General features: G+C 43.4%; 1 protein-coding gene across 2 annotated transcripts in view; it reads left to right on the top strand.

Annotated features, from left to right (window-relative positions):
* Positions 1-1,402: 1,402 nt before the first annotated feature.
* Positions 1,403-13,308, top strand: part of SLC18A1 (solute carrier family 18 member A1) — a 43,070-nt gene continuing 31,164 nt past the window's right edge. For both annotated transcript variants that reach the window (XM_040239160.1, XM_040239155.1), the window contains exons 1-5: positions 1,403-1,748; positions 4,200-4,560; positions 5,151-5,209; positions 10,488-10,571; positions 11,439-11,531. In XM_040239160.1, coding sequence (XP_040095094.1) covers positions 1,625-1,748; positions 4,200-4,560; positions 5,151-5,209; positions 10,488-10,571; positions 11,439-11,531 — 721 coding nt within the window. In that variant the 5' untranslated portion in view covers positions 1,403-1,624. The remainder of the gene's footprint in view (positions 1,749-4,199; positions 4,561-5,150; positions 5,210-10,487; positions 10,572-11,438; positions 11,532-13,308) is intronic.

Here is a 13,308-nt window from a genome sequence, read left to right as displayed (position 1 = left end):
GAAATAATTAAGTTATAGAATAACTCAAAAAGAAGATAATTTGTCATTGATTATAATAACTCTTGTGTGGCTCTTGTGTGTGTATCTTTCTATTCTTTTAAAATGGTGCATCTATATTTTTTATATAATTGAGATCAGGTTATAAATACAGTCTAATATTTTTTCTTAACATACTAATGATATTTTCTAAATCATCAAAATTATTTGAAAACATTATTTTTGAGAACTATTTATATTCTACCATCAAAATGTATCGTTTCTTCACTAACATAAATAGGATTATTTATTTTAAACATTTAATTATTTACTTGAGAATATTTGACTATTTCTGATTATTTTCTTAAGATAGGTTTCAAATTAAGGGGAACACAATTTTTTGAACCTGATATGTTTCTTGACAGTAATCTATTTCAAACATTATAAAATTGGAATTGTTGATGCTACAACAGAAACAACATAAAGGAAAATGGAATTCTTCCCAGCAACTGTTATTATCTGAAGTTTAACAAAGTAGTGTGACTTCTTGCTGACTAAAGAGGTGAAGTCCTAAGTAGAAAATGAATCATCAAAGCTAGGATTTTACTTACACAGAGTAGCACACATTTCTGAGCAGGCATTTGTAAGCTTAAACAAAAAAAATAGGTGTGATTCTAGTATCACAGAACAAGGAAAGGTGGTGGGGTACTTCCCTGCAGGTTAAAAAAAAAAAACAAACTTGGGATTTTGTTCTAGTTTGTTACTAATTGTGTGACCTGAGACACACCTCTTAGCTTCTTGAATCTCAGATTTCTCATCTGCGAGATGAAAAGGCTGGTCGAGGTCACTGTTTCTCACTGGCAGCAAAAGTTTTAATAACACTGTGGCACATGGGCTACTTTGAGGTGGTACATAGACGTAGAATATTATTTTTTTGACATAGCACATAAATTTATGTTTTTAAACAATAGTGTTTCATCTTTTAAAAGTGGCTATAGAGGAAAAGATTAAGTAAATAACAATACAAGTAGTCCTCAGATATGCCATAAATTACCAAGGTGGTGGGCAAATGTCTGATGTTTGAGAAACACAGAACTCCATGATACTCTATAAAGCCTGCTTAATGTGCAGGGTAAAGTTCCAGATATAAAAAGCTGATAAGCAATGCTTTCTTGAAAGGCATTCCAGGAATGGGTTATGGAGATGGATAAGAAGAGAAGAGAGATGCGAGCACAGAAAAGTTCAAATACCATATGATCTTGGGGAGTTTGGGATTAGCCGATGCAAACTATTATTTATAGGATGGATAAACAAGGCCAGGGAACTATATTCGGTATCCTGTGATAAACCATAATGGAAAAGAATATGAAAAAGAATATAGACATAGGTATAACTGAATCACCTTGCTGTACAGCAGAAATTAACCCAACATTGTAAATCAACTATACTTCAAGAAAATATTTTTTAAAAACGAAAAAAACAAAACAAAACAAATACCATCCTATCACTTGAACTCTTTGTGCTTCTCATTTTAATCATGAGTTTCACTTTTCCAGAGAGAATTTTTCCCTTCTTTCAGCAAAGACTTGTAACTATAACACAATCCTCCCTGAGAACCTGGTGAGATTGCCCTGGCCCAGCCCTCAGCATGCTCAGGACAGTCTTGGATGCTCCTCAGCAGTTACTGAGGAAGGGGAGAGAATCCCGGAAGCTGGTGCTGCTGGTGGTGTTTGTTGCTCTGCTCCTGGACAACATGCTGTTCACTGTGGTGGGTACGTTTGGGGGTCTTGGTGCTGGGGGTTAATTTGCTCTGTGCCCCAGGGGGCAGCATGTGCCCTGTTAGAACTCTGCAATGAATGGACTGGAGACTTTTTCCTTTTGTGCTTGAAGACACCAAGATTGCTAGGGATTGGAGGAAACAGCAGGAAATGGAGTCTGAAACTTACCAACCTTTGCTGAAAGACTCCAGAGGTTCAAAAAGAAGGAGGTTCAGAGAGCATCTGACCGAATCAAAGAGGCTGACCTGGGGCCAGAACTGGAAATCCTTTTCTTCCTCCTCCTACTCCTTTCCAGGGTGCTAATTATTCCAAAGGCCTCTGGGATAGTGAGTATCTTCTCACTGTGCTACTTTTGTCTGTTCTGTCAAAATAACACACTCTATGCTATGCTTAGTTGCTCAGTCATGTCTGATTCTTTGCTACCCCTTGGACTGTAGTCTGCCAGGCTCCTCTGTCCATGGGGATTCTCCAGGCAAGAATACTGGAGTGGGTTGCCATGCCTTCCTCCAGGGAATCTTCCTGATTCAGGAATCGAACCTGAGTCTCCTGCATTGCAGAATTGCAGGTGGATTCTTTACCAGCTGAGCTACCAGGGAAGCCCAATATATTCTATGTGGATTTCCAACTCCTTATTGAAATCTTACTTTCCTGTGGCTCATTCCCTCCCAGTTCTTCTTTTTAAGTTGGTAGTATATTATTTTTTACATTTAGTTATGCTGGTATATAAATGGGTGCCAACATATTTCCCCTCTGATAAAATGCATGCATGCATGCCGTGTCGCTTCAGTTGTGTCCGACTCTTTGAGACCTTCTGGACTGTAACTCACTGGGCTCCTCTGTCCTTGATATTTTCCAGGCAAGAATACTGGAGTGGGTTGCCATGCCCTCCTCCAGGGGATCTTCCCCACCCAGGGATTGAAGCCATGTCTCATTATGTCTCTTGCATTGGCAGGCGGTTCTTTACCACTAGCACCACCTGGGAAGTCCCTTGGGTAAAATATATGCTTCTAAACAAGAATCTTCTTGAGACAAATTGTAAATCCAGTATAGTCAGTTCTTATTTGTGGTAATCATGCTCTATAAAATTTCTGTGAACATTGGGTTTATTTATCTATATTCACATTTATTTATGGCCTCACTTGGGGCATGCCAGGTCTTAGTTTCCTGACCAGGGGTCGAACCCATGACCCTGCAGTGAAAGCATAGAGTCTTAGCCACTGGACCACCAGGAAAGTCCCTGAGCACTGGATTTAGTCAATATTTAGTCGGTTGCCTGCAATGCAGAAGCCATAGGAGACTCGAGTTTGATCCCTGGGTCGAGAAGAACCCCTGAAGGAGGGCATGGCAACCCACTCCAGTATTCTTGCCTGGAGAATCCTATGGATGGAGGAGTCTGGTGGCCTATAGTCCATAGAGTCGGGCACAACAGAACTGACTTGGTGTACACACATGCATGCATGCATTTAGTCAATCAATATTTTAATAAATAATTGCTCCTTGGGAAAATACACACATATACATGCATACCCCATATAGATTATAATTTTAAATTAAAAAAAATGTTATCTGTCCTGGTAGATTGTTTTTTTTTTTTTAAAGAAGAGATAGTGAGGTTCAGAACTGTTAAGTGACTTGCCTGAGGCGGCTCCACTAACAGGTGCTGAGTGGGCCCAAGCTCTGAGCAACTGGCCCCAGAGCTGCACATTCTTGCCCTCCCCACCTCATGCTCCGGATACCTGTGTGAGAGTGAAACAAGAAGGCAGAGTCTGCCTGGTTCAGCCTCAGCTGCAAAACTGGACATCTGATGACTCAGTGTTTTCTGCATGTGTGTCTAAGAAAAACCATACTGGCTCTGTGAGCATTGATTTTGGTGATTACAAATAAATGTTAGCCAGTGAGTGAATAAGCCAATATGGAATCCATGAATAATGAGGACCAGCTGTATCATGGTTGGAATTCAGGCACTTGAGCTAATAGGATAATTTGGGCAGGCACAGTTTTTTTTTTTTTTGGCTGTGCTGGGTTCTCTTTGTGGCTCACAGGTTTTTCGCTGATGCACCCGGGCTTTCTCTAGTTGTGGTGAGCAGGGGCTACTCTATAGTTGCAGTACATGAACTTCTCATGGTGGTGGGTTCTCTTGTTGCAGAGCACAGGCTCTAGGGTACATGGACCTCAGTAGTTGTGGCACACATGTTTAGCTGCCCCACAACATGTGGGATCTAAGTTCCTGGGCCAGGGATTGAACCCGTGTCCTCAGTTGAAAGGTGGGTCCTTAACCCCTGGACCACCAGGGAATTCCTGGCACAGCCTTTGAGTAGACTTCAGATAGTGTCACTTAGACATCTCCACGAACGTATATCTGGACTGCGTGGTAATGTCCCTGAATTGACTAACAGTCAAAAGACAATCTGGCCTTAGCCCTCATGACTTGTACTTCACTTTCAGTGCCCATTGTGCCCACCTACCTCTATGCCATAGAGTTCAAAGACATCAACAGTTCTCGATACCTCGGCTCCACCATAACTTCCCAGCCTGCCCTCACTCCGGCTTTTTCCACCATCTTCTCCTTCTTTGAAAACAACACCGTGGCTGTTGAAGAAAGTGTCCCCAGTGGCACAGCAAGGACAAGTGGCATTTCTGGTACCGTCTCCCCTCCAGTCACTGAAGCCAATGCAGCACATGGAAACAACTGCTTTCACGCCACAGAATTCCTGAAGGAAGAGAACATATGGGTCGGGGTTCTATTTGCTTCCAAGGCTCTGATGCAGCTTCTGGTCAATCCCTTCATGGGACCTCTTACCAACAGGTATCTTGATGGGTGCAGTGCCATATAGGGGACTCAGAGACTCAGAAATAGGAGGACGGGCTAAGATATCATAAAGGTGGTTAGAAGGGAAAAAGGTGATTACTTGTCTGCATCCCAGGCAGTCAGCTGTTTGGGAAGGACAATGCAATATTGGTGTAATACCATGGGTTTCAGGTTTTCTTTGACTGTTGAGTAGCAAGAAGAGAACCAGTGAACAGGAGTATTCTATTGGTGTTATTTCAGTGCCCTGGAACATGGTTTAAATGGGGAAAGGGTGGAAATAGGACAAGCCTGTTGCAGTCTAGAGTGCTGGCCTCTTAGTACTTCATCGTTTGGGATTATTCTGATGTTTCAAAAAGATATGTACTCTGCTTAGGTTATCTTTTCTGGAAAAGAGGATTTGGGTCCTGGCTGACAGGTAAATTTGCCTGTTTATTTGTATGTATTCATGTGTAATATTCCATCTCTATACCTGCATTCAGAGACACTCAAATAACCACATTTCTGTTCCCAATTGCATGAAACAATATAGTGCAAGTATATGGATGGCTATTGGACTTGTATCTTTTTTTTTTTTAATTCCCTTTTAGGATCGGATATCACGTCCCCATGTTTGCTGGCTTTGTTATCATGTTTATCTCCACAATTAGTAAGTAATTCGTTCCCACTATTCTTCCCTTCATTGATTAACTTTGATTTTATCACATGCATTACAGAGAAGATAGCAGAGTCAAGTTAGCTGATTAGTCATTTGACTAAGCGGCCTATGACACTGATTTAAATGCTTTACAGTTTTGTTATGGGGACCAGAGCAGGAGAGACAACTTAGTCTATGTGGCAGCAACTATGTGCTCAGTTGCTCAGTTGTACCTGACTCTTTGTGACCCCTTGGGATTATCCCAGCAAGAATACTGGAGTGGGTTGCCATTTCCTCCTCTAGGGGATCTTCCTGACCCAGGGATCAAACCTGAATCTTCTGCACCTCCTTCCACTGGCAGGTGGATTCTTTACCACTGAGCCAACTGGCAAGCCCGGCATTTGTATATTACACTGTAAAAGAACAGCTAGTTCACTTCATTCAGCTGGGGATAACGGTGAAGGCTGTTTTAATATGTATAATATAGTGTGTGTGTGTGTATGTGTACGTGTGTTTGTGTGTGTGTGTGTGAGTAATCCCTTGAATGAGTTTAGTACAAACCTCCCATCTTTGAGAATAGGTCATAGTATTTTGATTTACAAGGGTAAAGGGCAACTAACAAAAAATCTAAACTGGTCAATAGCAACTGGCAAATTCAAAAAAGTTTACTGCCTTCAAGGAAGGCCATTAAAGGTTATAGATTTAGAAAATAAATTTGCTAAGGAAACAAGAAAGAGAAAGACAAATGGTCTACCCAGCATCAGATAAATGTTCCCAATAACATGGAGATAAAATGAGAATATTAAGTGAAATAAAATATACCTGGAAATTGACCCTGAAAAAATAAGAAAGAATGAAAATGGGGTGAGGGTGAGGGGGTGGGCAGAGGTTAATAAAGGGAAGGCAGCTTGGTGCCTCTGCTGCCTCTCCTCCAAGTAGCACACCCATTCTCCCTCTTGTTTCTCTTTTCCAATTTTTATTTATTTATTTATTTGTGGCTGTGCTGGGTCTTTGGTGATGTGTGTGGGGTTTCTCTAGTTACAGCGAGTGGGGGCTACTCTCTACTTGCAGTGCGAGGGCTTCTCATTGTGGTGGCTTCCCTTGTTTCAGAGCACAGGCTTTAGAGTTCATGGGCTCAGTAGTTTTGTTGGTGCAGGGGCTTAGCTGCCCTGAGGCATGTAGGATCTTCCTGGCCCAGGGATGGAACTCATGCCTCCTGCGTTGACAGGTGGATTCTTAACCACCGGACCACCAGGGAAGTCCCTCTCTCTTATTTTTCTTATTACTTTTCTATTTTTCCTATTGTTCCTCCTGAAGTTTCCATCCCTTCCAGCATAGAACTTGACTCCTTTCTATGAGTGCTTAACAGGAACTTGTTTCATTCAGGGCTGGAAGGTACAAAGTACAGGAGCTCTGTGTGTGAAATTCTATCTGAGAACATCAGCCTACTTGTGACATTCTAGTTGAATCACAGAAAATGAAGAGCTTAAAGTTGGAAATCTTTATTGAACTTCTAGGAGCTCAACCTAGGCTGAAAGTGATGAAAGTGAAAGTTGCTCAGTCATATCCGACTCTTTGCAACCCCATGGACTATACAGTCCGTGGAATTCTCCAGGCCAGAATACTGGAGTGGGTAGCCTTTCCCTTCTCCAGGGGATCTCCCCAACCCAGGGATTGAACCGAGGTTTCCCACATTGCAGGCAGATTCTTTACCAGCTGAGTCACAAGGGAAGCCTAAGAATACTGGAGTGGGTAGCCTATTCCTTCTCCAGCAGATCTTCCTGACCCCAAAATTGAACTGGAGTTTCCTGCATTGCAAGTGGATTTTTTACCAACTGAGCTATCAGGGAAACCCCAACCTATGCTAAGCAGTAAATTAAAAAATAATAAGGTGCTCTGTTTCATCAAATGAGATGGATATAATTCATTTCTCTGGTGCATATATATGATGCCTTGATGGTGAAAAATCACTGCTGCTACTGCTAAGTCACTTCAGTCACATCCGACTCTGTGTGACCCCATAGACGGCAGCCCACCAGGCTCCCCTGTCCCTGGGATTCTCCAGGCAAGAACACTGGAGTGGGTTGCCATTTCCTTCTCCAATGCAGGAAAGTGAAAAGTGAAAGGGAAGTCGACTTGCTCAGTCGTGTCCGACTCTTCGAAACCCCATGGACTGCAGCTTACCAGGCTCCTCCGTCCATGGGATTTTCCAGGCAAGAGTACTGGAGTGAGGTGCCATCGCCTTCTCTGAAAAGTCACTGAGGGAGTGTAAAGAATGAAAAGATGTGGTTCTACATATCTTGGAGTTCTTGTGGTTCTTGGAGTTCTAAGAACTCCAAGAGTTCTTATTTATTTTTGGCTACGTTGAGTCTTCACTGTGGCAAGCAGAATCTTTCGTTGTGTTGCGTGGGCTTCTCTCTAGCTGTGGTGCCCGAGCTCTGGAGTGCATGGGCTCCGTAGTTTGCAGCACATGGGCTCTCTAGTTGCAGAGCATGGGTTCAGTCATTGCCACACATGAGTTTAGTTGCCTCATGGCATGTGGGATCTTAGTTCTCTGACCAAGGATTGAATCCATGTCCCCTTCATTGGAAGGCAGATTCTTTTTTTTTTTTTTTAATAAACTCCATTAAAAAAGATTTATTTATTTATTTGCTTTACTTTGGCTGTGCTGGGTCTTCGTTGCTGTGCACGGGCTTTTTCTGGTTGTGGTGGGTGGGGGCTCTTCTCTCAATCTCATCATTGCAGCGGCTTCTCTTGTTGCAGAGCACAGGCTCTAGGCATACAGGCTTCAGTAGTTGTGGTGCATAGGCTTAGCTGCCCCACAGCATGTGGGATCTTTCTGGACCAGGTATGCTATCCATGCCTCCTGCATTGGCAAGCGATTCTTGACCACTGGATCCCAGGGGCTTCCCTGGGCACTTGATGCTTGCCTGGAAGACACGACAAACACTCTGCAAAATAAGATAATGCAGTGTGCTAATGGACCCCATACTTTTTAGCATAAGGTCCTCGCCTGATTCTCTGCCAAGAACACGTTTTGAAAGCTTTCTTATCTACCAAACTGTGTGTATTAAATAATAATTATTATTTCGATGCCATAACCAGTGGAGCTATGCTGAGTTGGCCTAACTCTAGCAAACATTTGGTGTTTAGGGGATCCTATGTAGCATTCCTTCAGGGTTTTGTCTTTTTTTTTTTAAGTATTTATTTGTTTTATTTCTGGCTGGACTGGGTCTTGGTAGCGGCGCTGGCTTTTCTCCAGCTGCAGTGAGGGGGCTATTCTTCATTGCAGTGCTCAGGTTTCTTATTGCTGTGGCTTCTCCTGCTGTGGAGCACAGGCTCTAGCCGTGCAGGCTCAGTAGCTGTGGCATTCCGGCTTAGTTGCCCCACAGCAAATGGAATTTTCCTGGACTAGGGACTGAACTCATGTTCCCTACATTGGCAGTCAGATTCTTATCCACTGTGTCACCAGGGAAGTCCCCTTCAGGGTTTTTAAATACTAAATGAGGTTGCTAATGCCCATCACTCTCCCTAAGGGCCCCTAGCTGGAAAACAAACTTAATGTAATTAGGAGTTACATGGTGGCCTGTGTTAGGGGTACAAAATTACTTTGGTCTTCCTAAACAGGGGGGACCAACCCCCCAGTTTGCCTGGGATTGAGGGGCTTCCCAGGATGTGAGACTTTGGATTTTAAAACCTCAAAGGTCCTAGAGGCTTCCCTGGTGGTCCAGTGGTTAGGACTCCGTGCTGCCACTGCAAGGGGCACAGGTTCAATTCCCTGGTTGGGGAACTAAGGTCCCACATATTGTGAGGTGTGGCCAAAAAAAGAAAATAAGGTAAAGTAGTTTTATTTTCAGTTTTTTTAAAGAACCTCCGTACTGATCTCCATAGTGGCTGCATCAATTTACATCCCCACCTACAGTGCAAGAGGATTCCCTTTTCTTCACTCCCTCTCCAGCCTTTATTGTTTGTAGATTTTTTGATGATGGTCATTCTAACCAGTGTGAGGTGATACCTCACTGAAGTTTTGATCTTCATTTCTTTAATAATTAGTGATGTTGATCATCTTTTCACATGCCTTTTGACCTAGATGGGTGGAATGCATGGGTGCAAAGGAGGTCCAAGAAGGAGGAAATATATGTGTGTATATATATATCCGATTGACTTCATTGTACAACAGAAACTAGCACAACATTGTAAAGCAGCAACTATACACCAATAAAATAAATAAATAAAAATAAAATAAAGTCATGAAGGTCCTGGGCAAACAGGGATGAGTTGGTCTAACTATTCTCAGAGGACACAGGGGTAGCAGACCTTGAACAGATTGAAATCAGAAAGCCTGGGAGAGGTCATTGGAAGTGTGGCGGGGAGAGGCCAATCATTTGCATGTTTGGGAGACGGTGTGATCATCTGGGGAAGTAATGGGGGAAGATTATAAGCAGAGCCATTGTAATGAATGGGCAAAGGGGTTCAACGTTGCTGATGCAGACACTGTGGGAGCGAGTCTTCTCCCTTTCTGCGGTGTTGTCTTAGAATCTGGGATGAGACATGTCTGGACTCATCACCTTACCTCCAACACTCTGTAATTTAGCCTCTGATAACATACTCCTGTTTGGCCCTCAGTTCCATGCGTGCTTGTTAGTCTCAGTAGACTGCATCTCTTCAAGGGCATGACCTGGGTGGTCTCTTTGTTTCACATTGCTGCAGAGTCCAGCACAGCTGCATGCTCAGTATTACTTAATAAATACTCACTGATCTGACTTGGCGAAAAGATTTTCCAATATGAGGGGAAGGATCTGATTGAATCACAAGATATTCTTTTCTACCCAATACCCATGGACCTTCAAAGTACACATAGCTTTTGTCTCCCAGTCCAGATGACCCAATAGGACCCAGCTATGGCAAAGATCAAATCAGGTTGTGGCATATGGAGAATCCAAAAGTAGGGTCTAGGGACTAGTACTCAGTCCAGGGCATTGGGTTACATGTTCAGCCCTGGCTCCAGTGGGCAGGATGTTGGGCTTTAAGCAGGAAATGTGGGCACCCAGCCTTCTGTCCACCATGTGTTGAAGCAGTTTATGCTTCTTTTGTTTCTCAGTCTTCATGTCAATTATAATGCAATCCTAATTAAGGGAGAGGTTAGAAAAGCAGCTCTGAAAACAGGGAGCAGTGATCCCTCTTTATTAAAACATGAGCATAATGGCTCATGTCTGTAATATCATGAGCCCATCTACTGGTGGCCAGACCATTTGCTAACTGAGGAATTCTTGCTATTCTCTTTGCCCAGTGTTTGCCTTTTCTGGTACCTATACTCTGCTTTTTGTGGCCCGAACTCTTCAAGGCATTGGATCTTCATTTTCATCTGTTGCAGGTAATGCTGACATCTTAAACACACACACATTTCTTACCATCTCTTGCTATTAATACTTTCAGACCCTATAAAATTTATATGAAGAAATTAAGGAAACTGTCATCAGAAAATGCAGAAATTGTGATTCAAAAACAAGATAATTATAGAGTTGCTGGCAGGGCCTCTAAATCCCTAAGCCTGATGTAACTTTCTCTGGTAATATTTAGGTGGAGTTTGCTCAGGTCAGACCAAGCCCGAGGCAAAAGTTACAGTCGGCAAGGTTTTAATTTAATGCCATTTTGTGGTCTTTCCTCTGTCCCTCTCTTAATGTTTTATAGAAACAGTAATACTGATACTATTGGTGACAACATCCCAGTTTGCAAAGTATTATCAAATACGTGACTTCATGTAATCCTATGAAGTAGAGGTTTTATTCCATTGTACATGTAAGTAAGTGGAAGTAAGAGCCCAGCCCATACTCTCTCCCAGGTGCTTTCATACTCTTCCATGGGCACCTTCATCGAATAGAGCAGGGTTCTGTGTCCATGGGTTTTCATTCCCTTGACCTACTCCCTATCCATGGATTCAGGGAAATGTACCAGGAAATGATAAAGTGATATGAAATACAGGATCACTGGGTAATAGTATTCTGCATTCAGAGACTTTTGCACTTCCAATAATATTCTGAGCAGAAGGGGTGAGTCATGTGGGCATTTGGGGGACCCTTGGGGACAGTATGTACAAAATACTATGAGTTAGGTTCTGTAAAACCCTTCCAATTGAAACTCTAGTTAAGATGACTCCTGGAGATATAATTGGGCTGAGACCAAGGACTCAGTGAGAGTGGCAGAGACAGTATGCTAATTCTGCCTGCCTTTCTCCTTTCAGGTCTTGGAATGCTGGCCTGTGTCTATGCTGATGACCACGAGAGAGGGAAGGCCATGGGAACTGCCTTGGGGGGCCTGGCCTTGGGAGTGCTGGGTGAGTGGCATCTGGGAGATATTTCCAGGAGGCAGGTATTTCCAAGGTCTTGGAAAACAGTATTTTCCTTCCTTCTCTGTCCAACCATGTTTTGATTTCTTCTGAAATTCTGCCCAGGGAAAGCAGAATCTCTTTCCCTTTAAGAAGCTGAATAGCCCATAAGGGGCTGGGGATGGTCCAGACACCTAGTCTACTCAAGGAAGTGAATCGTCACATGTTAGCAGCTGCTGCCTCATCTCCGCTTCCATACATGGCCAGTGCTTTCAACTGGGGACCATGCTATCTGCCAGATTTTGTGCTAAATATATACAGAATCTTTTTAAAATCCTCACCACCACAGTGTGAAGGAGGAATAATTGTCCCCATTACACAGATGAGGATTAAAAAGGTTCACAGCCATCCAAGGTCACATGGCCAAAAATGCCAGAGCCAGAATATGAACTCAGATTTTCTAGGCTCTAATCCCAAGCTCCAAATCCTGAGGTTATACTTTCTTCGAGGTTCATTTGAAATCTAGTTTACTCGATTAGTCTAACAAGACACACACTTTTACTGAGTACGTATTATATACCCTGTGTTGTTGCTCAGTCTCCAAGTCGTGTCCAACTCTGTGACCCCATGGTCTGCAGCACTCCAGGCTTCTCTGTCCTTTGCTATATCGCTGAGTTTACTCAAACTCATGTCCATTGAGTCAGTGATACCATCCAATCATCTCATCCTCTGTTACCCCTTTTCTTGCCCTCAGTCTTTCCTAGGGCATTATGTACATGCCAAGTACAATGCTAGCACAAAGGGCATATAGCTCAGAAGTCTCAGATGTGGTTCCTGCCCTCTAAGGGTTTGCAAGCTAATTGAGAAGAAGACACCAAACATCTCTCCCCTGGTCCTACTCTTTACCCCCATGGTGAGGACAGGGAACCAAAGTTCTACTGTGTATTAGTATCCAGTTCCCCAAACACCCAAGCTAAAACTTGGGTGCCTCCTTGTCTCTTTTATCACCTTTCACTCCGAAATGAATAAGCCCACTATATCCTCCTTGCTCAAGGCCAGTTCCTCTTCACATCTCACTTAGAACATGGCATCAGCTGCCTGCCTGATCTGTGTGTTGCCTCCTTCCTCCAACGTGCCTCCGGAAGAAGCTTCCTATGCCCAGAGCTGTGGTCCTCCCCCACTGGTGCTTCTCTTGCCCACAAGACCAAACACATGCTTTATTTGCATACATGGAGCCCTTGACTGTTTAGTCTCAACCTTCCCCACTCTCCTGTCTCCCAAACACTCCTATTTTAGTAACAGGGTTGTTGTTGTTTAGTTGCTAAGTTGTGTCTGACGCTTTGTGACGCCATGGACTGTAGCCCACCAGGCTCCTCTGTCCATGGGATTCTCCAGGCAAGTATACTGGAGTGGGTTGCATTTCCTTCTCCAGGGGATCTTCCTGACCCAAGTATTTAACCCACATCTCCTGCATTGGCAGGTGGATTCTTTACCACTGAGCCACCAGAAGTTCCCACTCTCCTGGTCTCCCAAATACTTCTATTCTGGTGACAGGGAGTTTCTTATACCTTGATCCACACTTCTTTTTTCTGACACCTCTGTGTTCTTCACTCATGTTTTATGCCCACCTGTATTAACTACTTAGCAAAGCCCCTATGGCCGCTTGAACTCACTCTACTGTGATTACATGGGCTTCCCAGGTGGTGCTAGTGGTAAACAACCCACCTGCCAATGGAGGAGATGTGGATCTGATCCCCGGGTTGGGAAGATCCCCTGAAGAGGGAAA

Source organism: Oryx dammah, unplaced genomic scaffold (genome assembly GCF_014754425.2).
Source record: "Oryx dammah isolate SB20612 unplaced genomic scaffold, SCBI_Odam_1.1 HiC_scaffold_1, whole genome shotgun sequence".
In the NCBI taxonomy this organism is placed as follows: domain Eukaryota; kingdom Metazoa; phylum Chordata; class Mammalia; order Artiodactyla; family Bovidae; genus Oryx; species Oryx dammah.
This window is presented reverse-complemented; position numbering and strand designations above follow the sequence as displayed.